At 34.9% G+C, this 24,828-nt stretch overlaps 4 protein-coding genes across 5 annotated transcripts; all 4 read right to left on the bottom strand.

The window, feature by feature from the left end:
• Positions 1–637: 637 nt before the first annotated feature.
• Positions 638–4,755, bottom strand: LOC103959331 (AMSH-like ubiquitin thioesterase 3). The gene is made up of 14 exons (XM_009371685.3): positions 4,438–4,755; positions 3,916–3,980; positions 3,750–3,825; positions 3,450–3,647; positions 3,154–3,251; positions 2,961–3,066; positions 2,838–2,884; positions 2,347–2,650; positions 2,100–2,189; positions 1,944–2,006; positions 1,528–1,602; positions 1,368–1,430; positions 1,011–1,063; positions 638–918 (listed from the first exon to the last, which is right to left on the bottom strand). The coding sequence occupies exons 1-14, from the start codon at positions 4,534–4,536 to the stop codon at positions 744–746; spliced, it is 1,512 nt and encodes a 503-aa protein (XP_009369960.1). The 5' UTR covers positions 4,537–4,755; the 3' UTR covers positions 638–743.
• Positions 4,756–5,872: 1,117 nt separating this feature from the next.
• LOC103959330 lies at positions 5,873–7,421 on the bottom strand. The gene is made up of 4 exons (XM_009371684.3): positions 7,124–7,421; positions 6,902–7,020; positions 6,356–6,581; positions 5,873–6,233 (listed from the first exon to the last, which is right to left on the bottom strand). The coding sequence occupies exons 1-4, from the start codon at positions 7,197–7,199 to the stop codon at positions 6,115–6,117; spliced, it is 540 nt and encodes a 179-aa protein (XP_009369959.2). The 5' UTR covers positions 7,200–7,421; the 3' UTR covers positions 5,873–6,114.
• Positions 7,422–8,587: 1,166 nt separating this feature from the next.
• On the bottom strand, positions 8,588–12,756 carry LOC103959329. 2 transcript variants are annotated; one of them, XM_048571488.1, is made up of 7 exons: positions 12,601–12,756; positions 12,248–12,308; positions 9,519–9,578; positions 9,359–9,406; positions 9,192–9,254; positions 8,867–8,937; positions 8,588–8,747 (listed from the first exon to the last, which is right to left on the bottom strand). In XM_048571488.1, exons 2-6 carry the CDS (start codon positions 12,296–12,298, stop codon positions 8,878–8,880), a joined length of 282 nt encoding a protein of 93 aa, XP_048427445.1. In that variant the 5' UTR covers positions 12,299–12,308; positions 12,601–12,756; the 3' UTR covers positions 8,588–8,747; positions 8,867–8,877. The 2 variants fall into 2 exon arrangements, with proteins under 2 accessions (XP_048427445.1, XP_048427444.1); XM_048571487.1 differs by lacking the exons at positions 12,248–12,308; positions 12,601–12,756 and adding an exon at positions 10,544–11,193.
• Positions 12,757–15,607: 2,851 nt separating this feature from the next.
• LOC103940503 (putative beta-D-xylosidase) lies at positions 15,608–21,392 on the bottom strand. The gene is made up of 7 exons (XM_048571574.1): positions 20,761–21,392; positions 18,089–18,370; positions 17,710–17,879; positions 17,513–17,610; positions 17,079–17,429; positions 16,514–16,927; positions 15,608–16,425 (listed from the first exon to the last, which is right to left on the bottom strand). Exons 1-7 carry the CDS (start codon positions 21,172–21,174, stop codon positions 15,824–15,826), a joined length of 2,331 nt encoding a protein of 776 aa, XP_048427531.1. The 5' UTR covers positions 21,175–21,392; the 3' UTR covers positions 15,608–15,823.
• Positions 21,393–24,828: the final 3,436 nt, after the last annotated feature.

Here is a 24,828-nt window from a genome sequence, read left to right as displayed (position 1 = left end):
GCCGGGATCCATACCTATTAGACAAAGATTAGCACCTTGGTCTATAGGCTATAGGCGTGGCTCTCCTCAAATATGGCAGCTCTCCTTTTTCCTGCAAGTGTAGGCGGTTTTCCATCGGGTAAGAGCGAAGTTGAATCTGGTAGATCTGAGCGCACAAACAGGGAAAAAGGAAGCAGGGATGCTTTTTTTTATGCCCCGTTTACATAACTGTAATCAAAACATGAAGAATTGAATTGAAGATGACTTGAACCGAACAAAATTGAGAATCGATTTCTTGTTAAAGTTGTTTACTTAAATGTTCTGGAATCGGAATATGAATAAAACCTAAATTCATATAAATTGTCTACAAGTGAATCGGAAAAGAAATCAATATGATTGCTAAAATGCCTTTATTCTTTTTAGAAGTTAAGATCGAGAGACAATACTTTTAACAAATATTTTTACATTTTTTAGCCTGTAGATGTCCATCTCCATTTGTATTTGTTTGCACCGCCATCGCTGTCGGAGCTCACCATGAGGTGAGAAAGATGAATTTACAAAATGAGTTGTGCTATATTTCCACTAAAATGAGTTGTGCTATATTTCCACTAAAATGAGTTGTGCCATATTTCCATCAAATTTCGTATTTAGAAACCACTTGAATTTACAATATAATTACTAATGAAGAGATAATTACTGTTCCGTTTACATATTTACCAAAGTTTATCTCAATTTTCATGTTTAAGAGGTAAAATGTCAAAATCTCACCGCAGATCGACAACATCAATCCTCAAATTGGAGTTTATAAACACATGAGAACAATGCTCATAAATCGGGGTTCCATCTGAGGACTCTTCATGAGGATGAAACCCACGCTGATCACAATTACGAATTGCTGATACACCACCTGGGTCAGATAGATGAAATATGCCGTGTGGACTGCGATAACATGGGAAACAACTTAGCATGCTGATTATATTATATAATAAAATGATATATTATCAATTTCGTCGACAGTTAAACAAACCCACCTGGATGTATCTGTTGGAGCCATGACGATTGCAATTGCTTCTGGTAACATAATCTGAAACAAAAACAACCATAGCGACCCTGTTATATGAAGTGCAATGAAACCTTGGAGAACACGGACAAATAACCAAAGTATATCTAATAATGTAACAAATCCTTCACGGTAGAGACTGTTTCGACAAAAAGAACTAAAGCCACGAGGAAATTTAAAAAGTACAGATTGAAGTCCAGAAAATAAATATTACCAAAGAGTGAGGACCGGTTTAGGGAAAGGGGACGCCTAGACTGTCGTGAGCCTATTATTCATAAAAAAAAAAAAAAAAAAAAAATACAGTAAAGGAAAGGTGATTGCTTTTTACCTGGTATGAGTAATGAGTGTGCAGATCAACCGATGACATGAAACAGGTCTGTGATGGGTGTGTCTGGTGCATCACATGGATACGAAAGTCAAAATAATGAGTACATGTACAAGAGCAATAACTAATGCACATTGAAGCCACTGAAGCTATTGACACTTACATGAATCCACCCAAGTTGAAAAAGAGATAATCTGTCTTGAACCTCAAATATTTCTTCCTCATTCAATGTTTGGCACTGAACATGAAACAAAGATAATGAATGCCGTTGATAGAAATAGACAAACGCACTATTAAGAAGACACATAAAATTGGGAGATCAGTCAAGATACTCAACACACTGAGTTTACATACAAATGCTTATTTGATTCTAAATGATAAGTTATCCATAAATGGGATGAGTATCTCGAGCAAAAGGTCATCTAATTTATTTGGTACATGGTTTGCAGCTCCACATGTAGAAAAAAAAAAAAAAAAAACATGACAATTTAACCATCTAATGATCTCAAGAAGAAAATTTTGGTATGACAACCAGAATATGGAAAGGCAAACCACAAGTTAACATGTGATGTATCCTACCGAATCAGAGGTCGACTCTTGCTTTGGGACTATTAGCGTGGTGATATGGAAAACCTTGTTCTTCTGCAGCCACAGAAGAAAAAATGAAACACTGAGAACCCAAAGGAATCAAATTATGTTAGTTTTCTCACAACGAAAACACCATTATATTCTTACCAATGCACCAGCAAGAATACCACATGTCTCCAAGTTTTTATCTGTATTCGCCCTAGCCAATCTCAAGAAATCGTCCATCAATTTTACTGGCTGCAAAACAAATTAAATGCCACCAGCATCACATTAAAAAATAATACGGAGCCTTCACCATTAGAAGCAAGAAAAATAATTTCTCAAGGATTGTAATTCGGCAAGAGAAAGATCAGGTGTTTCCATTTATAAGAAGGATCGGGAATAGGAAGCTTACAACGTGTAAATGTTGATATGAACTAGAACTTGGCATCCCATCCAGAGACGGTTTTGCAGGTCCTGGCCTTGGATCTGCCACTTTTGATGGAGGAATTGGAGTATATTCCTGCTGCACTCGAGCAAGTACAGGAGGAGGAGAAGGCTGATGGATGACCAACTCAAAAGGATCTTCCCTTGCTTCATTAATCAATGAAGGACTTGATTCCTGAGAAGGACGTGGCCATGCTCCATCATCCAAGGAGAGCACCGACTCCATTGTAGATTTAATTCCTCCTGGATCACCATCTTGTACCTGATTCAGGCTATAACCATGAATGACATGAAATTCACTATGTTAGAAGCAACTAAAATTAGTAGGAAATTTCTTCAAAGTCAATCAAGCAAGCTTTGATAATATACATACTGAAAAGGAAGCAAAACATGGAAATAAATGTGGAAAAGAATCACAGTTACAAGGTTTAGACAAGAAGTATTGCATGAAAAACTCACTCTGAAATATTATTAGCGATTAAGTCAGTACTGCTTGGATATTGAACCTGCATAGCAAATAAGTTAATCAAGTTCTGCTAGCTCAGGAATAAAAATACTTTGAAACTGCACTTAACAATTTACCTTAACCTTTGCACTAGGTCCTAGCCACTGGCCCTGAAGACCATTTGGACCCAAAAATGAGTGTCTAGACAAAGTTTCTTTATTCGGAAGAGGTAGATTAAAAGATCTGCAAATTCAAGAAATTGTTGTCATAGTTCAGATTATTGCCTATGGATATCAGTATGCTATACACAGCTAGAAGAAATACACTCACAGCTTCTGGAACTGCTTGTCAATTTGTGTAGTATTTGTTGAAATCTGTGAATAATTGTTTTTATACTTCCACGACGACTGAGATGTCAAGTTACCAGGCTGCACATGAAAATAGGGAAGTAATTTAGTATATTATCCATAGTCTTCCAACAAACTTCAGATAAACTAAAAATACTCCATGCAGGCACAACAAGGTTATGACAAATCTTATAAGTGCTTTACAACCCAATGAAGTCAATGACTAGATAATGAGAACCAACAGAACTAATCCCATAATATCGATGAAGCATTCAGTACCTGCTTAGTGCTTAGGCTCAATGATTTATTGTTCACGGGAGGCCATTCTAAAGAAGACGTTGCCAAACCATTTGAAGCGCCTTCTAGGCTTTCATGTTGAGGTAGTTGAGCAACTGCATGAGCCTCGTTAAATTTGCTCACTAGGCGCTGGGCTTCCGCCTTTAAAGATTCAAGTTCATCTAGTACATCTAAAAGTTTCTGCAATGATGAAACAACAGCCAAATCAGAACAGGCTGAAGCACATTGAACATGCAAGAAGTAGTAAATTAAAGACTATCTAAAAGAACTTGCATACTTTACCTTCCTATATAGAGTTTTCTCTCTTGGAGGATACGTCGGGTAGTCTCGATGACATGGTATAGTTTCAGACACCAAACTGTAAAATTTAACAATAAGGTTACAAATCTCAATTATTCTATAACTATCAATCCCACAAAATGGGATCATAATAACACTTTCTACGTACCTTGAGAATCGTAGAAGTATGACGTACAAATCTAGGATGTTTTTCTCCTCCCGGTAAATATTAGCCTGAGTATTTGAAGAGTACATTTAGAAAACAAAAACAAAAAAGCTGACAATTTTAAACACACTTTGCAGGATACTCATCAAAATACTAGATTAATACATAGCATTGCCATATTATGTCATAAATTCCTAATTAGTTAGGATTAAACAATTATTTTCTAAACACAAAACTTACTGTTTCCAAATTTCATACAGAACTCAGCTTCAATGTGAAAATTAGAATTCAAACTCAATTTTTAGGGTGATTGGGGAGCCTTAGCGCTGATAAAATAAAAAATAAAAATAAAAATAAAAAACCCTTAAACAGCTAATTTCAATCAGAAGTATAAAATTTGGCACCCAAGTGAAGTTCTAAGTAGGTAATTAGCATTTATCTATCAAATTTAAACCCTAATTACTCTAGAACTGAATACAATGAAATCAAAATAGAATCAAAGAGAGAGGAAAATCAAAAGGGAACCTGTTTGAGGAGATTATCGGCGATTCGGAAGTAAAATCGGAGAGGATAGCGATTATCGACCTCGACTCGCCGAGCCATCGAATTGATGCTGATCTTCATCTTCTCCGGCGACGAATGCCAGTTGGTCTCGCGGTATAGGGCGCAGTGCTTCAGGGAGAGAAAGGGAGGATCAATGTTCTCAACTTCTGAGCGTGTGAGCCCAGCCAAAACTCGGTCGTTTTGCGTGGAGAATGGTCTTTTAATTTTTTTTATGTCGACATGGTGAGGTTACAGAGGTACGGAATGGCTTTGGTTAGGTGCAGTGCTGGACCGACCTGTCTTCGGGGAGATATTTGTAACCTACGTAGAATTATACCCTCGTTTATGATAATTGTTGTGTTCGACAATTATATCAGGTAGATTGTTTGATCCACTCATAAAATAATGAGCATTTAGGTAGCACTTGATCTCATATTTGTATTATTGTACTTTTATACGTAAGCGGAAATAATTCTAATAAAAGTATTAAATATTAATGTTGTAGTAAAAAATGAAGATTCAAACAAATGAAGGAGGGCAAGATATTTTATTAAACAAACAGAGTTTACAAAAGAATGTTTAACTCTCACAATTCAAATCTCATAAATTACAAATCCTAAACCAAATGAGATCCAAAACAAACAGAGGAGATCTCCCAAATTATTCTCTAACTCTCAAACTCACAAATTAACTCTCACCAATGTCAAACAAATGAGCCATGAATATTTGACACACTCATCACTCCAAACGGTGACCTCCGCTCCAAAACCAAAAGAGAGAAAAATCCTTAAACCAATGGTGATGATACACAAAATAAACCAAACCCTAAGATCCTGTATATAATGCATAAAACTTAAGTTACAATAAGAATCCTAATCCTAATTGAAAGGAAATCCAAATCCTAATAGGCAAGGAAATCAAATTCTTTTTCTCATCAAATGAGTAAATTATCGAAACTTCTCCACCAAGCAAAGAATCAAACCAAGAGAACTAAAACCCAGCCCATATAGGTGGGCAAATATAACAAGATAAAAATGGCCAATTAGCTAGAATGATCAATTTTTAAGATTTGGTTAAAAAAATGATCAGTTTTTAAATGTCATCATTATATCATAATTGTATGGTCATTATGTCATCATTGTATCATCAATGTATGATCAAATATGACATGGTTACTAAAACTGATCATTCAAGTTAAGCGAAACTACTTTATATGCGGAACTATTGTCATGCTTGTACATTCAAGGGTGTGCACTGTGTCGTCTTTGTACTTGGTCATCGTTTTTCAAACTGGAGCCTTCAAATCAAAGTTTAATCTTATAGTCGTTCGCCCTTCTTTTGTCTTTGGCCAAACGAAAAAAGAACTAGGGATAGAAACAACATAATCTCTAATACATGAATAAACGCTTTTAATCACTTGAGCTATAAGTGTCTTGAAATCTTATATTCATTCTGAAAACACACTTTTACAACAGTTATTATATATTGATTATCTCCTGATTTTGTTTTACTACTACAGTCTGAATGACGCTAACCCCACTTAGTGGAAAAAGGCTTTGTTGTTGTTATTACTACAGTCTGAATGACACCACTATATATTATACGTTTGCATATACATGGCTATGGGAATTAATTTTATGGCATCATACATATTAGAATTTAGAACAGTAATCCATTCCCCACAATCATCAGCACAATCCCAATCAGAATCTGGTTTGCAGCCTTGTATGCATTGCTTCCTTCAGCTCTGATGATGTGTTCAGCCACGTCGAATTTACCTGGGAAAAATGCAATTTAATGACAGATTATACAAGTAACAACTGACATTTACTTAACCAAAACAAAATATATAATCTCTTCACACTACCATGACTTGGTACAAATTAAATCAAAGGGTTACCTCTTTCTTCGCCGTGGCCACATCCGGCATGAATCGTGTCTCGAATGTCTTGAATTGTGGCCTTGTTGTAAAACAGGAAATTGCTCATGATGTTATCAATACAATCGAGCACAAGCTGTGTCTCCGTCATGCAAGGACCATTGCAGTATTCATCAGTTTTTTCTGCAGGCACCTTCAGATCTCCACTCTCATTCAATCTGTAAGACTCTTCACAGCTGCTGTATACCTGAAATTTTCTCCAAACCATTACATATATTTCCATTACAATTGTGTTTACGTCTTCAAATGAATATTTTATTCCTAATGAACTTATTTTCCTAAAGTCTCACATGTACGTAAACATTCAGAAATGAATATTCTATTAAGTAACGGCGTGCATGAGTATTGTCAAAAGTGGATCTATAACGTGACTGTATATTTTGTGAGCAACAATGGTACCTAGCTAACACATTATGGATAGAATATTGACAGAACGTTAGCTCCATAGACGGACTAATCAAATTTGAATATAGTATGTGCTATCAACTGAATGATGGTGTGACTTACATATTTATCATTGAAACACAGCAAGGCTTTGGCAACAATTTGAGCTGGATCCTGGTGTTCAGTGCCAGTGCCCTTTTCTGGTTCATCACCTCTTTCAGGTGTATATTCATCTGCCATCCCTGCAAAAATTTATGCACCAAAAATAGTTCTGCTTAATAGTTTATTAGAAAATTAAGAATAAGAAGTAGGATCCAATATTAGGTTTCTATGTCACATATAGACCTGTTCTGCAGCAGAAAAGAGAGATGCAGATGAAAGCTGCAGCTAAAACTGAGAGTTGGGTCATCGTTAAAGCCATGACAGAAGCTTGCAAACTACAGCAACTATCTCGGGAGAGAAATATAGCTACAGTTGGAGCTAAATCGAAATGTATACCGATGGAGCGTTACCGACCCCTAGCAATATAATGGGAGGTTCTAAATACCCAAATTTAACACATGAACAATCTGGCGTACCAATCTACTTTTCTTGACTGAATTAAACATAAACCACATTTCAGTCTGTGATTTGACTAAATTCTCTCATATACATGCATTGATAGTCACCTTGAACAAACATAAGAAAGTAACTTCTGTCTGTGGATGGGAAAATTTGGTAAAAGTAGAAGTTGGTGGATTTTAATTGGGAAAGAGGAAAACCGATTGATGGGGTTAAAGTGGTAAAGAATTTGGAGGAATGCCGAGGACTAGAAGAAAGAGAGCAGCTGGAGTGCAAGTCACCAACTTCCACTTGCTGAGAAATTTTTCTAGAGAGTGAAAAATCAAACCTAAAAATTTGCATGAGCATTGTACAATTGTATACCTTGCAAGTAAAGATGGTGTACAATTAGAAAGAAAATTGAGAGTTTGAGTTTGGTTCATGGCCTAGGCAATACCACAAGATAGTGTGACATATGGCATGTTATTGGTGGCTACGGCACAGTTTTTTCTCTTTCAAATGTGGAAAATTGAATGTGTCTTTGTTTTTACTACATTTTCACTTTTCTTTTATCCTGAAGATATGAATTTCTTGTAACCAAAGAAAATTGCACTTTAGAAAGGTAAATTATACTTTGCATCCATTTGATTTAGGACACAATTTGGTCCATATGCAATAAAAATTTATATAAATTAACATTAAGTTACAAATTGTAACACCATGTCTCCTATGCGTCTATCACATAATTATATAGTTTGAAATAAAAAGCTATGGTGTAACAATAACTTAACGGTTATTTTATATTCTCATGTTTATAAGAGCTCATTTCACCTATTTTTTGTTTACATGGAAGCCGGATTTTATGTCTAAAAGCCATTTTTCATCCCCTTTTTTTGGCTATGTCTAGAAGGTTAAAGTTTTCTTTGAAGAAAGATCTTGTTTGTTGTCCATGTGGCGTATATCCGTATATTAATCTGCGTTCATCAATCCAGCATCTCTGTAAACAAAAGCGAACCTGAGTGTTACATCAAAATTAAAAATGGTTAACTTGACAGTTGATTGACAGAGAAGGCTAAAGGTGTCTGGATGTTTTGCAACTTCTTTGCCAATTTTTCAAGGACATGGATCAAACCGTTGTGTGCCCTAGCGGTTGAGGCAACTGTTGTCTAATATAATTATATAAGTCTTTCATATAAAGTCCCAGTTTTGGTTATGGATTCAACTCAAGCTGGAATCACAAAACGAACTGCGAAATAGAGAAGAGCAAACTTTAGAGAGAACTACTCTTATTAAAAAAAAGAAAAAAAGCTAACTGACAATTATTACATTCAGCCAATTTCGATGCTTAATTATATATATGGAGCTTTGTCATCAACATTAATCCTCTCAAACAACAAACTACTTTGAGCCCTCGACGACTCTATGCTCCCTGCAACATCATAAACCAAAGATAATAAAACATTAAAAGGAAATTAATTAGCATTATTCAATATAGTTAACATACTACGAATAATGATGAGTAATTGCATATATATATTATGAACTTACGAGGCTGTATATCATTCATGGCCAGATGTACAAGCAGGTCTCCTTGGGGGGAGCTGCTGGTGTGGAGTTCTCTGCATATTGTCACGTTAATTGGGTTTATTATTCCAAGCGAGTTAAATTTTTGAAACGAGAACAATTCTTAATTAAATATTGACATTTTGTCAGGAATTATATGTTGTTTTGCTGTTTTGCCCCCTGAACTATCAAGATAGGGTTTTCGTGATGTGGGACTTGTCGTCAGATTTCAAAAACTTCATCCAAATTGACGTTAAAAATTGTCGCATGCCTGAAAGTAATGCACTTATGTGCAGTTATAATTCTATACCTGAAGCTTTGGTTGTAAGGTCTCCACTGCTGCTGTTGATTTTGGATTCACCCCTGCACCTTGCTGTTACACATCCATGAATTAATGGAATTTTTTTATTTATTTACAAAATGAGTAAAAAGTAGAGGAGTTTTAACTTTCATTTTTTTAGTAGGGGTTAATAATACCTTGCAGAGTGCCCAATCTGCTGAATCAAAGAAGGCACGTTCATGATCCTGCATGCATACATGCACACACACAAATTAGGGTTTTGTTAGATGGGTTTAATGGAATATAACAGAAAAACAAAACTGACTGATGAACTCTTTGAAGTGGTAATCAATTTACCTTTGAAATCAAAGGCTTCTTCTTTGGCGCAAGTCCTCCATATTTGTTGGCAGCTGCTGACTGTAATTAAAACGGAAAAACAAACTGATAGTCAATGCACCGAGTATTGAACGCCTGTATTTGTATGGCTAAAACTTTGGCAGCCTCAATGTGGCTATTCAAGTCTAATCATTTCATACACCAGAGTATTGTAAGAAAACCATAAATTGGGAACGAAGATGAACACAATGATGATTTCATAAGCATGAAGTTCTGTGACTCAAGACTACTTAGTGAATTGCGGAAGAACTTTTTCTCAATCTTGAGGAGCCAAGAGAACTTCCTCTTCAACTCATTTAGTGGCCGATTCACAGAACTTTATGTTTATGATCGGAACAGCCACTCTGTAAAGAGCATCACTACAAAAATAAATTAAAACAAAGCTTGTTTAGTTAATCATTGTAGCAAATAGAGGAACACATTATAATTCATTTACTGGATCCACCCATTTGTTCAAAATCTGATACAATTTGATGATCAAATGGTCACATATTTATTTAATTTTGTACGTAGTTGATATTTACATATTAATTTATAATACGAGCAATTTCGACTATAATATCTAAACATGAAGTTTTATAAGGGGATTGTATTCAATTGAGAATTTAAGAGAATTTAATGAATTTTTATAGAATTTAACTGATTTGTAGAAATTTTATGTAAAATTTTGATTCAATTCCCTCAAAATCTCATGGAAAGATGTGAGATTTGTGGATACTTAAAATACATTACAAAATCTTTCCAATTCCCTTAATTCCTCAACTTTTCCAAATTCTTTAAAGTCAAATTCTAATTAAATACATCTGAAATGTTATAAATTTCTTTAAAATTCTAATTAAATACATCCGGATTCCTAAGAATTTAAATAACTATCTTAAAATCCTGATCAAATACCCATTAAATTTTCGAAAATCACTTAAATCCTGATTAAATACCCTAAATTCATTAAAAAAATTAAAATTCCTCAATATCTCAATTGAATATACCCCTAAATCAGTTAAATAGTGAGTTGGAGAGGAAATCCTCTTGTTTATGAGGGGATAGGATCGTCTCCGGAGCATACCCATCCGGATCCTTCTTCTTTACAGTCCAAGTTGGCATCCTTGCTTCCCCGAAGTCGGCGTGGTAGCTTCCCCGGCGCTGGTAACCAGCAACGTCATAGTCGTCTGGAACGACGAACTCCGCTCGTCATTCTGAAAAATAGAATGCGTAGAAGTTCCCCAGAAACAAGCAGAAAAAATGAAGAAGAAGAAGATTGAAGAACGAGAGGAAGCAGAAGCAAAACTGAAGAGATGAAAGAAGAAGAAGAAAGATCCGGAGGATCCGGAGAGGATCCTATCCCGTTTATGAGAGCCAAGTTAATACCTTTAAAAATCGGTGAAAAGTAATCAATACAAGACGTGTATGTTTTTTAACAAGGGAAAGTCAGCCGCAGCAACAGCAGCTGGGGATGAGGAATGTTGGTAGTCTACGTTAGTGCCCATAGTTGTAAGTTGCAACCACCGTACCTGCTGCCGACATTTCGCATAGGGAAGACATATTCTCCTATCGTGTCAAGATACTAGCCGTTACTTGATAATATCCTAAATGTCGGTCCCATTTCAATTTTTCACCATCCGAATTCACTTTGTGGGAATCTTAGAAATTCCTACATCTTAACCGTGTATCGTATATTATACAGTTAATTTTTTTCAAATATTATTTGTATTTAATTTTAAATAAAAAATCTAATGATTTCTAACCGCACGATACACGATGAATGGCTAAGATGTAGAGATCTTCTTACTCATGTTTAAAACCTCAACAACCACTTAGTTCTACGGTCTAGTTATATTCTTCTTCACTTGTAAGTGAGAGGCCTTAGGTTTGATTTTCCCCAAAGATAAATTTGAATTATATTGTTGCTGACTCAATGTGAGGCTTAGCTCACTCTTCTCCTCTTAGTATAGATAATATCGAATATTTAAAAAAAAATATATATATATATATGTTCAATGAAAAGAAGAAACTATATGTAAAGCAGAATGCTTAAAATTTCTTCGATAACGGTCAATATTTTCGTGGAAATATCAAAAAAATCAACAAAATATATGAAAAGGGGTGTGAAATTTAAACTTCATCCCATATTTGATATTTTTGACATATCGGTTAAATAGCAGTGAAATTCTTATATTTAGTATAAACCAATGTTTAACAATTCCTAAAGTTTCATTTTTAATTTTCATCATTTTCGTCGAAGACAACTGATATCAATTTTTAATATATCCATTGATATTTGTACAAATTTGTATATCAATATTTGCACCAATATCGATATTTTAAACACTGATAACGCATGTGTGAAATGGCTAGTAAATTAATGAATTAAAAAACTGCCACCAAAGGCCAAAAAAATAAAAAATAAAAAATAAATAAAATGCCACCAACTTTAATTGAAATAAAGAGGATGCGGAGCGTATGACCGTGACTCATGCGGTAAGGATTGCAGATACGGCCATCAAATTTCTTAATTAGACATTTGAACCGACACCATGAAAATAGTCTACGCCTCTACGGTGGTTAACTAATCACATCCTCTCTGAATTTCAAATTTTATTAGTTTTTGGGGCTTAATTAGTCTAAACTCAATAATTTAACAAATAATAAGTTGGAATTACGAATAAGAGAGAGAGATTAGGAGCAGATCTTACCTCATGGTCTTGGGCAGCGAAATAGTCTTGGCCTCTGTTGCAATCCTCCATCTCAGCTCTCCTGCAAGATCATTGATTCTAATCAATCTTGGGGACAAAATTAAGAACTAATCACCGATGAAAAGAAAAGGGGAGCAGAAATTTGACATAAAAATTGAGAATTAAGACATGAGAGAGAGAGAGAGAGAGATGGCTAACAAGAACAATGCAGCTGCAAATAGTAGCAGAAGTGTTGAAATGGGGTAGGAGTAGGTTAGTAATCTGTATATATATAATTACACACACACACACACACACACAAGGACCAAAAAGAGGAAAGAAACTAAAAGAGAGAAACGGGATCTTGGCATTACCTTGTGGAAGAGCAAAGTGAGAGATGCAACAGAAATGTTGAGAGGACAAGTTGCAAAAGGAAATAAAGGAGAGAGAGAGAGAGAGAGAGAGAGAGAGAGAGAGAGAGAGAGAGAGAGATGAGGAATGAAGGTTGAGTGAGAGGGTAAGATAAGAATATAACTGTATTTATGTATATGTGTTGTATTTTAGTATTTAATTTTGATTGGAGAAAGCATACTTATGATATACAATGTAGAAAGTCCAAATTAACGAGATATTTTTCCATGTATCGAGAATACAGTTTAGTACACTAAATATCATTATACTAGTTGTCGAATACTTGAAAAACAAAATTTCAATCATTTGAATAATGACGCTTGGTATGTCAACTGTAATACTAGCACACTGAAAAATCTCTCTAAACTAACAAGATAAACTTAGCTATAATCATATCTTTGTTTGACCAAAACAAATAATTGCATATCTCTTCTCTCTTTCTCTTTTTTATTACATGTTGTTGGGTAATTCTTATCATGTGTTATCAGACGACTATCGTAATGTAACAGTACATAGTGGATGGAAATCCAAGATAAATATTTGATATGGTAAGTAGATAAAATCTTCGTAATAAAGCGTATAAGATAGCGTAGTTGAGGCTGAGGTTCATGGAATGTGAGCAAATTCTCAAATGCTATTGGGTTAGGAGGGCTTTTAGGACACTCAGCAAATTCTCACCATTGGTTATTGGTCCAGTCTCATTTCTAAGACAAAGAGTACATGTTCACAGGGGCCATTTATCTACTTTACTTACCGACAACCGCTGCAGTTTTTGTTGTTTGTTTTCTTATGTGGATTTTGACATGCCATTGTTGCAGGGAATAAATAAGAAAGGGAGTAGCGACTGGCGGGAGAAAAACATGGGAGAGTTTTGTATGGTTTTGTCTTTTTAAATGGAAATATAGAAAGAAAACCAATAAATAATGAATAATACTTGCATTCCCGTTGGAAGAAAGCCACATATTTTACTCTTTGTGAGTGTACAAATTATATAATCAAACCGCTCAATTCCTTAATTTAAATTGGAGATCACTTAGTCATGCAAATGTATGAAACAAAATCGACAATATAAGTACCAATTAACATATTCATCATGAACCGTTCATTTATTTAATACAACTTAAAATAGTTTTTCGTTTTAGTTATCATTATGTGTGTGAATGTCTAAAAGATGCTAAGTGCTAGTCGGACGGTCGGCTAGAGCCTAGGCAAAAATAAGTAAATTTATTATATATGGTATAAATAAGTGTCTATTTATGCTTAAAAAAATCCATATTATATTGAAATACATAAATTACAATATAAAATGACATATAAATCAAAGTAACATATTGAAATATGGGGAACAAGTATGTAATGAGTGTTCATACAAGTAATCAGCAAGTCTCTTACAATTTATTGAACAAAAATAAAATCCAAACGAAAGCTATCGATTTTCTGTCTAAGTGTGAGTGGCAACCTAGGCGGGTTAGGCAGACGCCTAAGGAGGTTTACGTGTCTTTTCTTAATTTTCAAACGCTTAGGGATTAATTAGGATACACTCTTCTATATCCCTCATATCTCTCATGTATTTTCTCTATCTCTAATACAAAAATCAAATTTAAAAACAAAATTATTATTTTCACAACAAAAATATATCTATATATAAATGTATAGTTATCAAAGGACCCCTCAAAATTAGTGAAACAGATGTAGATACATCATAGCATGTTGAGGAGGTCAGGCCAGGCCTTAATGTGGCTCCACCATGTGTGCAAGGTTCTGAGTGAAACAAATGATAGTTTTGTGTGGTCAAAATTAGTGAAACAAATGATAGAAAGCAAGAGAAAATAAAACAAATCAAACTACTAACAAAACCAATATTACCAATGGTTAAGAGAAGGTGTGTCATTGACTATTGTCAGAGGTGGACTCAAATGCCCTTTGTATTTTCAGGTCTCATTAGGAATTAGGCTTATTTTTCAGAATGTAGGATACCTCAGACTTTGGATCCTCCAAGCATTTGAGGCTTAAGTCATGAGTAGTTTCTATCCAACTTTGGATCTAATTTAGGCCTCGCAATGATTCAATTTTCTTTGATGGGTCTTGCTTGGTAAGTTGTGTGTGACCTTTTGTTTTTGTTGGAAAATATTAGTATTTCTTTAGGTTTTTATTTATTTATTAATTTGGCTTTTTGTGGGTTTAGGATTTGGTATTCATTGCCTGTTATGGTTAGGGTTAGTTCTTCATAAATATGATGTTTTGTTATTCAATTTAAAAGTAAGTTAATCACAGTAGTCTCTTTGGTTGTAGACATCATGACATTCTTCCGTTTCAGTTTATTAAAATTATGTTCATTTGTAGTCAGTTTTTTCATATTGATACATAGTCTAATTTTTAACTCTTTTCGTATTATTGTTTTATTCCAGTCTTTCTTAATATAACTCCAAAAAACTGAACATGTGTTGTCATAGTCTCGTAAAAGGCAAGTATAGTCGTTGTGTGATTGATCTGAGAATTCACCATAATATTGAAGGTGAGCTGGATGAGTTTGTCGGGTAGAACATTGCAGCTGAGATGAAAATCAAATTTGTTTTCACCTCATGAATTTCAGCTTGTTTCTTTCACGGATTCTCTTCTTTTGGCAGGAAAATCCATTAGAAAAAGAAAAGATAATTAACCCAACAACTTCAATTTATTATAAGGAAGGAAAAAAAAAAACAGGATAATGTGTACCTACTTTTGATTATAACTACAAACCAACCTTGCATTGTTTGCATCTATCAAGCATTTATTTTCCTTCTTGAAGAAGTCTCTTCCGCTTTAGCCACTGTTAACAATATTTTGAATGCATTCGGACAAATACGTTACAGGTTAGCCTACTGATAAGAATGGATAAGATGATGATTAAAAGTATGCTTGATTCAAAGTTTGTACTCTTCGAGTTGCAAATTATAACATTTTGATTGTGTAGTATAGCAACACATGAGATTCAAAATTACTATTTTATTAAAACCTTACGGCTCATTAATCAATATTCTGTCTTTTGGATCGTCTTTCCTTTACTTGTACAGTAGAATTTTCCTTTTTCTTTCCTATTCTGTGACTTCGAAAAGGAAGACTAGAAGTAACTAATTAATAATTAAATGCTAATCCCGTAACATTTTGGGTGTGACTACCAATTTTTTGATAGCTCCTAATTAGTAATTAGAACTTAATCTCTCCTAAATTTGCTTCAACAGAAACATGATGCTTCAGGTCACCAATTTCCAGTTTGTGTTCGCCCAACGGGATTCTCCGAATCCCAAATTTGTCAACAACGCTCAGGTGCTTGCACACGTGGACGCCAACCCTAACCCGTCTCTCCGAACCAGCCACGATATGGACCTTGTGAAAGCCCACCAGTTGCTTGTTGGGGGCCCATTTTTCTGCCGGTGGGGTCGCGAACACCAAAAGAGTGTGGGTCCCGTCCATGGTTCCAGTGTTTTTGACGTCGACGTGGATGTCGAGTGAGAGTGAGTCACAGTTTGTGTGGCTAACTCGAACGCCGTTATTGTTCAGCATGGTTGTGTTTTTTGTGGCAATGAGGCTGGTGAGTGGTACCGAGACCAGTGTGGGTCCCTGTGCTAGTGTGTGGGAGAATCTGGTGTAGCTTAGGCCCAACCCAAATGGGAAGACAACTGGGCCCTTGTAGAATCTATAGGTCCTGCCAGGGTAGCCTCTTGCTGGGTTAGCCCTCATGGCCATGTCTGTCATTGGCAATTTGGCCACATAGTTTTGAGGGTACCATGTCATAGGGAGCTTTCCACCTATAAGAACAAAACATATATAATTAATCAATATCACGTGGCAACATGACGGTCATAAATATAAGTTTCTCATTTGTTTGAGTATTACTTGGGTTAGTAGTGCCAAACAAAACATCGGCAATGGCGGTTCCTCCAGCCTGACCAGGATACCCAACCCAAATAATGGCTCCAATGCGCGGGTCATTCTTTGCGAACGTAACATCAATAGGGCTACCAGACATTATGACCAATATGGTTGGTCCTCTGGAGGCCCTAGCCACCCTGGACACCAGCTCCTGTTGGTGTCCAGGCAAGAGGAGGTTGGTCCGATCTCTGAACTCTGCTTCGATTGATTGGTCAAGGCCTATTACTAAGATTGTTGCATCAACATGTCTTGCTGCAGCCTCAGCAGCACCAATTAGTTGGTTTCCATTGCAATGAACATTTAAGCACCCAGCTTGGTGTATGGTCCTTGTGTACCTTGCAATTCCTTGTAGTGGCGTAGTGTAACCACATGCAACTCCTACATACAATTACAAAAATATCCAATGGATCAAATTTTAAAGCTTTGCTAAGAAATTGGACTAGAGTAACAAAATGTGTGTGTGTATGTGTATATATATATATATATATATATATATATATGTACAGGTTTACATTTTTAGTAAACTTACCAGCATAATTTCCAATCATTGTTTCGGTAACATCAGAATTGGGCCCGATTACCGCCACGGTACGGTGGCGCGTGGTTGAGAGAGGCAACGAATTCCCACGGTTTTCAAGCAGAACAATGCCTTGCCTGGCAGCTTCAAGGGCTAGCTCATTGCTGGACATTTTGCACACATCTGCTGGGCCTAGGTTTCCATATCTCTGAGTTGACGGTTCGCCATCGAACATGCCCAATCTCATCTGGACCGTGATCGTATTAGCCAATGCATAGTTAATGTCGATCTCGTTTACCAGGCCTGTCTTCACGGCCGCCTCCGTGTGGATGGCGAGGAAAGGCCCACAATCCAAATCCAAACCTGCAGTTTACAAATTTGGGTTTAGATTCTCGTAACTTTATCTTTCATGCACATCAGACGCGCACGGTTAAACCGCTAATCACCTGCTTTAATTGCGTCTGCTGCTGCTTCTTCTGGTGTCTTAGTGTAATGTTGGTCGTCATAATAAACACCAACTGAGTCACAATCCGAGACAATATACCTATTTGGACACGTACACCAAAAGCTTAATCAGATATTAAAGGCTATAAATACAAATTAAGGGAATTATATAGCATTAGTTCAAATCAATGGGACTCACCCATTGAGTCTCCATTGGCTGCGAATTGTGCCCTTGAGAAGACTAGGGTCAGCACAAGTAGGCTTTCCATTGACCTGGTTGTAGGAGCACATAACACTAGCAACCTTCCCATCTACCACACAGGCTCTGAAGGGCACATCATATGTGTCTTCCAAGTCTTGCTTGCTAACCTGCACATGTCACACAAAACATTTTATACACACTCTACATATATATACGAAAACGTTGTTTCGTCTAACAGTCTAATATGTTAATTATGAGGTCAGACTGTCAATTTGAAATATTGATTACGTCTAGGTTGGTGCAATGACAACATAACATGTCATACATGTGAATATGCTTAAATATGAAATGACTAACTAGGTTAAGATTTTGTTACCCTAGCATTGAAGTGGAAGCGATCAACGCCGTTCCAATTATCAAGATCATAGGCGGTGTAATGTTTGCAACATGCAGCAACCTTAAGGCGATTGCCAGCACCGTCACCTTGGAGGCCCTTGACATACCTAGCACCATACTTGGCAGCCAAGACAGGGTCTTCCCCAGGAGTCTCTTGCCCTCTGCCCCATCTCGGGTCACGAAATATATTCACATTTGGGCTCCAAAATGTCAGTCCAGCCGCGCCCCCATTGTACATTGCTCTTGCTTCGTCAGACACAACCTATTCAATTACAAAAAATTATATGACTGCATAATTTAATTTCCCTTCAATTTTTTTTAAATAAAAGAAAATGAGTAGGTTTTCAATTAGGGAAATATTGATCGACAAAGGAACTTTATTAATTTATTTTCCGGTTTTGCCACAAGAAGAAAATGGTCCAATATTTCGTACATGTAATAAGGGGTGTATGTATATACCATATAATCCATGATAACAATTTTAGAAGCTAAGAATCTAAGATTGTTGGGCGGGGCGGGGGGGGGGGGGGGGGTGGTGTTTATTTAGACTAAATTTATGTAATCATAGATAGAGAGATTTAAATTTAGGTGTAGATGGAAGATCACGTTACTTTAATCAACTTAATTAACTAAACTCGGATTTGCATAATCGATGCCATTTTGATTTTGTGTTGGCTACTAATGAAATTTGTCATAACATGACTAATGAGACTCGTAACTAAGAATTATCTGTGAGATTATTATAAACTAATACTTAAATTGAAGCATGTTTTATTGGGCATGTTATATAGTTCAATTATATACGTCTGCGTGCATATTTAGTAAACAATTTCAATCATGTCTTGAAAAGAAAAATAAACAAGAGCAACAACCACAATAATTAGCTACTGAAAATATCGTTTGTGTTGTTTGTTTCATGGAATCATGGTTTTTAAGGCTTAATCTGGCTTTGCTAGTCAATATCCTTGGCCGCCAATATTGTCCAATTCATGAAGGGATGTTGAATTTAGGTAGTTCATCGAATTTCCAATGCACGTGCCATGTACCACTATGTTACATGTATCCATGCAAATTTCACCTCTATTTCCTTAAAATGTTAAATTATTTAGGGGGTTTTTGATATAGATGCCTAGGTTTTAAAATTTTGAGATTGAACATTTATGCTTTTTAGAGTTTTGATTAAACATTTTCCTACAATTTAGGTGCCACATGGATTAGAAGTAGACTTTTTTATAACTTAAATTACCCAACTTGCCCTTATATAAATATACCTTCTAATTCCTAGATAATACATCAAAACTCCTCAAATCTTGTAGATAAATATTATAGAATTTAATTCCAATAAAAAGTCTTTCAAAATACGCATGAATGCGACTTGCCATTATGTTTAATATACCTTTTAATTTTCTTAGATAATATCTCAAAACTCCTAAAATCTTGTAGATAAATATTGTAGTATTCAATTTTAATAAAAAGTCTTTCAAATTACACATGAAATGTAGATTTCTTCTTGGTACATATTTGATACGTTACTTAATATATCTTCTTGGTACATATTTGGTATGTTTGTTTTCTTTTTTGTATGTATTTGGTACGTTTATATTTATTTAAAAAAAAAACATATTTGGTACATATATTTCCTCTTGATTAAACATATATTTCTATTTGGTACATTACTTTATATATCTTCTTAGTACGTATTTGGTGCGTTCATATTTCTTTTTTGTATGTATTTGGTACATTTATATATTATTTTGGTATGTTTATATTTATTTTAAAAAAACATATTTGGTACGTTACTTTATATATCTTCTTGTTACGTATTCGATACATTTAAATATATTATCTGGACGTACTAGCCTCAAGCCTCCGAAAATAAAGAATACGTCTAATTATCTCACATGATATCAATATAAAATAGTGAAAACAACCACTAATTGAAATGGATAAGTCCATTGAAAATTCAAAAATGAGGATCACAGAATTCTAACGTGGGAGAAGAAACCATATGGTTCACACGTGGGAGAAGAAACTAGCTTCCTAAAAAAAAGGCCACGTACAAAAATATATCAACTTAAAAGGATATATATACATATATATGGAATTTAATAATTAACATTTTAAATTTTAAAAAAACACAATAATTACATGTAATCTAAATAAATATAAAAATGCTGACATAGCTATTGTTTAGGCGTCCTAATCAAATTTCAAAATAGAACCAATGTTTAATCTAAAGAGTATTAGAAAAATGCAAAGGATTCTAATTTTTCCAATTATTTAATATAAATCACAAAACCTTTCTCTCACCGAAAGTTTGTCGTACTATATTTGTCAGACAATTAATCAAATCGGATGGTAGCAAATCGCTTATCTTATTAAATAATGTATAATAGCATAATATGTCAGGTATATATGCTTTACATGGGTACTAGTCTACACTGATAATTTAGTATTAGGGTATAACAGATATGACAATTTTGATCACATGATCGGAGATAAAAGAGTTATAGCCTATAGGCTATGGGTCCAAAGTGATGGTTAATACATTAAAAAAAAAAAAAAAAAAAAAAAACCTTTGCCTTGTATTTTCTGTTCTAAAGTTTTATACCGCAGAGAAAAGTAAACAAAAGAAAAAGAAAGAATCCTCACCCGTCCGATTTCCTCCCAGAGCGACTCGTTGAAGGAAGCAGCGGTGGTGATGACTTGAGGGAAGCTAGTGGCCCCAAGAAAAGCCCCACCAAACTTGGTTCCAGGTCCCACATTGGACACACCATGAAGTGCCTCAGACCACCACTCGTAGCCCTGAATTCCAAGCCTAGGCACGTCAATGGCATTGTTCACCAACAGCCTGATCTTCTCTTGCAATGTCAGCCGTCCGATCAAGTCCTGAACCCTAACGTGGATTGACATCGTCACCCTGCAGAACTTCAACGTTCTGGTTATCGGGTTTCGAGGGTCGCAGGCGAAGGGCAGACGAGCATGCACAACTGCAATGTTGCAGAGGGAAGAAAATAAGAACAGAAGAGAAAAAAGTGAGAGAAGTTTGGCAATATTGTATGCCATATCTTTAAAAAATGGAATATTGAGTATACTTTTCCCTTTTTTTTCCTTGTGATATTTTGGGTATTGTGTTTCTTGTGAGTGAAAGGTTTGCTATGTGTGTATTTATAGAGAGAATTTTAAGAAGGTTGCGTTTGGAGGATGGTTTAGGGAGAGGAGAGGTTTTTCATGATTGAATTTACACGTAGACGATCAGATTATGAACTTTGAAGCTAACCAAAACAGAAAAAAAAGGAGAGAGAGAAAGATAGTGATCGACCAAAAAAAGAAGAGAGAGAGAGAGAGAGAGAGAGAGAGAGAGAGAGAGAGAGAGAGAGAGAGAGTGGAGGCAGGAGTCTGTCAGTACAACACGCAGTCGGCACTGGATGGTCACTTAGGGTAAGGAGGTATAAGCAGTAGAAAAGTATATGAGCCATAACCATGAAGCAAAACGGGGAAAATGAGACATAAAATAATAATATTTAAGAAATGTTGGGATCACGGACGAGAGAATCTACTTTATTTATGCAATATTCAACAGAATTGAATAAATTTCAGATTCTGTAGCCAAATGAAAGGACTCGTGGTCTTGATAATCTGGTTCAGTTACTTGACTCTATATAATTTTACAACAGAAACAAATATGAAAAATATATATGTATACATACCAGTGTGATTTTTCATAGTTTTGTTTTTGGGTTAAATAATTAGGAGAAATGGTTGTAAAGGACAAAGAATTTGCTCCTTGGAAGCTTTTCTGCCCTAACAATGCAGTGTTTAGTCCTTCCAAGTTATAATGATTCACAAAAAGGAATTGGAGGGAGCAGAAGTTTTTATTTGCTCTCGTGACTTTTGCTTGTGCAGACTACTTACTACACGAGACCTAAAAGGAAGTCAATCTCGTGACTAGCTACTACGATTTCAAGTCTCTACCAGCGATCGATGAAACAAAACCATTTGTCTTCTTTCCTTTATTTTGTTCTTGTGAGTTTGTACAGTCAATGGCTTAATATGCTTCGAACTTAACCCAACATCAACATTATATTATACGTACTAGCTTCTTGCTACACTCGGACGTGTGCTCTTTTTTTTTCTTTTTTTTCTTTTTAATTATTATGTGATATATATTATTTTTTGTGTTTTTTTTTTGTTTTTTTTTTTAACTTTAGTTATTATTATTTTTTATGAAAATATATTTTAGAAAATAATAAACTTAATTACTAACCGCCCACAATCACACTATGTGGGTGGTTTTGTTGTTTTTTCTTTTGAATTCACAATGGGAAAACGACAATTTTGAATTATATAAACTTCACTCCTTTTACCTTATACTAGCATTTGCCTATACACTTTGTGTGTATAAACACATTTTTTTAGAAAATGAGAAGGAGAAAGGGAGAGAGAGAATGTGGGGGGAGTGGGAGGTTTTTTTTTTTTTTATAATATTGGAGGTATTTTAACATCACCTGTAGGTTAGGCTTCAATAAAAAATAATAAAATTTGACCCTCTGAAATTACATTATTACCCTTTTTTGTGTGTGATAAAAGACTATTTGTCTTTTCATGCTATTGGTTGACAAAGAGGGTTTTATTATACTCGATCGATCTACATGAATATGGATACAAAATATGTACTGTAGATTATTAACCGGTCCAAACTACTTCTTTCTTTAAATATTTGCCTGTTTATGCTACACTGAAGACACAGATGCGTTCAAAGTGTCTAAATGTTCATGCATGTATGTAGAATTCAAAACGCATTTACAGTTCTGTGTAGACAAGCAGTAGCAATTTTTTGTTCGTTGCATGCTTTGTTAACCATATCCGATATTTATATAGATAGATAATAGTAGTGCTTAATTACTAATTAGGATTTGATACGTGACATATAAGCTGAAAATATACTGTGGCGTGGAGAACTATATAATTATATTATTCAGGGCCGATACATAAAATGGACAAGAAGGAAATTGAAAAAAAATAAAAAATTCCCAACCACTTGTATTATAAGTACGCTGAAAATCTTCTCCACGAATTGGTTTAAAGATTGAAATATGAGAATTATATATTTTTGTATTTCTCACATAGTAGTAAATGCAGATTAAATTAGAAATAAATGAGAATAAAGTACAGAGTAATGCTAGGGAGATTAAATTTGCAAACTAAATGATGTATCATCAATAGGAAATAAACACGTTTATCAACATTCAAGTAATAATTCAATCATTAACTTTTATGTCATTTAATTTACAAATTTAGTCTTCCTAGCATCACTCTAAAGTACAACAGTATTTAGAGTACGTAAACCTAGAAATGAGAGGAGTGTAAAAAATAATCCTATATTTATCACATATTTATACCACTAATTATTTTGGAGTGTAAACAAAGACTGAATACGAAAACCACTTCCTTTCCCTATCAAGACCAAACCATCAATGTCCATAAAATCTTTCTTCCGATAAGAACAAATATATACAACAAATTAATTGGATATAAGCATCGTGCATACGTATCTCTACTAATTTATAAAACATTCATTGTCAACCAAAATCCTATGAAATGACCAATTTAACCCTCTAATTAAAACAAAACATGAATAAGAAATAAAAAACTTCACACTCCCACATTCTCTATCACTCTCTTCGTCTCTCCTTCTATTTCAAAAACAAAAAAAAAAATTTCTCACACACTTTGTGTGTACCCATATACTAGTAAGAAATTAAGAAAAGTCAATGATTCAAATAAAAAAAAATATTTATGCAAGTATATACAACTTTCTAGTACATGATAATGTATAATCCCAATTAACTCAACTCTTTACCTAACCAAGGAAAAAAAAAGGTCCAGTGAAGAAAGTAACAAAATAAACTTTGAAAAAGAAGAAACGAATATTACAATTTTCTCAGATAAACTCAATGTCTATATTCTGTGGGACCCCTAATGTTTCAACAGAAACCAGTTATGAATTTGATGTCACCATGCTTTTCTGGTTTTACATTTCATCAGTACCATGTATTTGATTTTTTTGGGTTTAGGGGATCTCATCATCTTATACACCACGTGAAATGACGCAGTTTAGACTTTAGAGCCAATTGGCTGGCTAGTGACTTGCGAAGTGGTTCAACAAACAAACCTTTTCTACACTAACCATTTTTTATGGTTCATCTCTTGGGAAGAAAAATAACCCCTCTCACTAGCTATGCTCTACTTGCTATTCGTCCACTCAAACAATCAAACGGTATTCAGGATTCCTAGATAATTTGTTTTTACTATCAACTTCATCACATTTTTTGTTAGTTTTTCATATTTCAATATACGAAATTATATACACGAATGATAAATTTGGTTAAAAGTCAAATACATTGACACGTTTTTAAAAATTAAGGGTTCAAAAACAAATTAAAAGTTCAAAAGGGTACTAAGTTTAGAAGGCGTTTGTTAAAGTTTTTCATTCGCTCCTTAAAGAATCTGGTTATTTATAGCAGCTTGGGTGGACTATATGGGTAGCTAGGCTTATCTTCTTCCTTATTTAATCTTGCTAACTCTAACACTCTTTGTTTTCCTTATCTATTATTGGCTGGAAAATCGTATGATTGATTTCCATGCATTATGTATGATTAGCTGGTTCGCTTTGGCCATTGGAGTAGCCAATAAGGAATGCGACCATAAACGAAAATT

This window comes from the organism of the source record quoted next, unplaced genomic scaffold, assembly GCF_019419815.1.
Source record: "Pyrus x bretschneideri cultivar Hongxiangsu unplaced genomic scaffold, Pyrus_bretschneideri_v1 Contig6, whole genome shotgun sequence".
NCBI lineage: Eukaryota > Viridiplantae > Streptophyta > Magnoliopsida > Rosales > Rosaceae > Pyrus > Pyrus x bretschneideri.
Note: the sequence above shows the minus strand (reverse complement) of the source record. Positions and strands in the feature narration are given on the sequence as shown.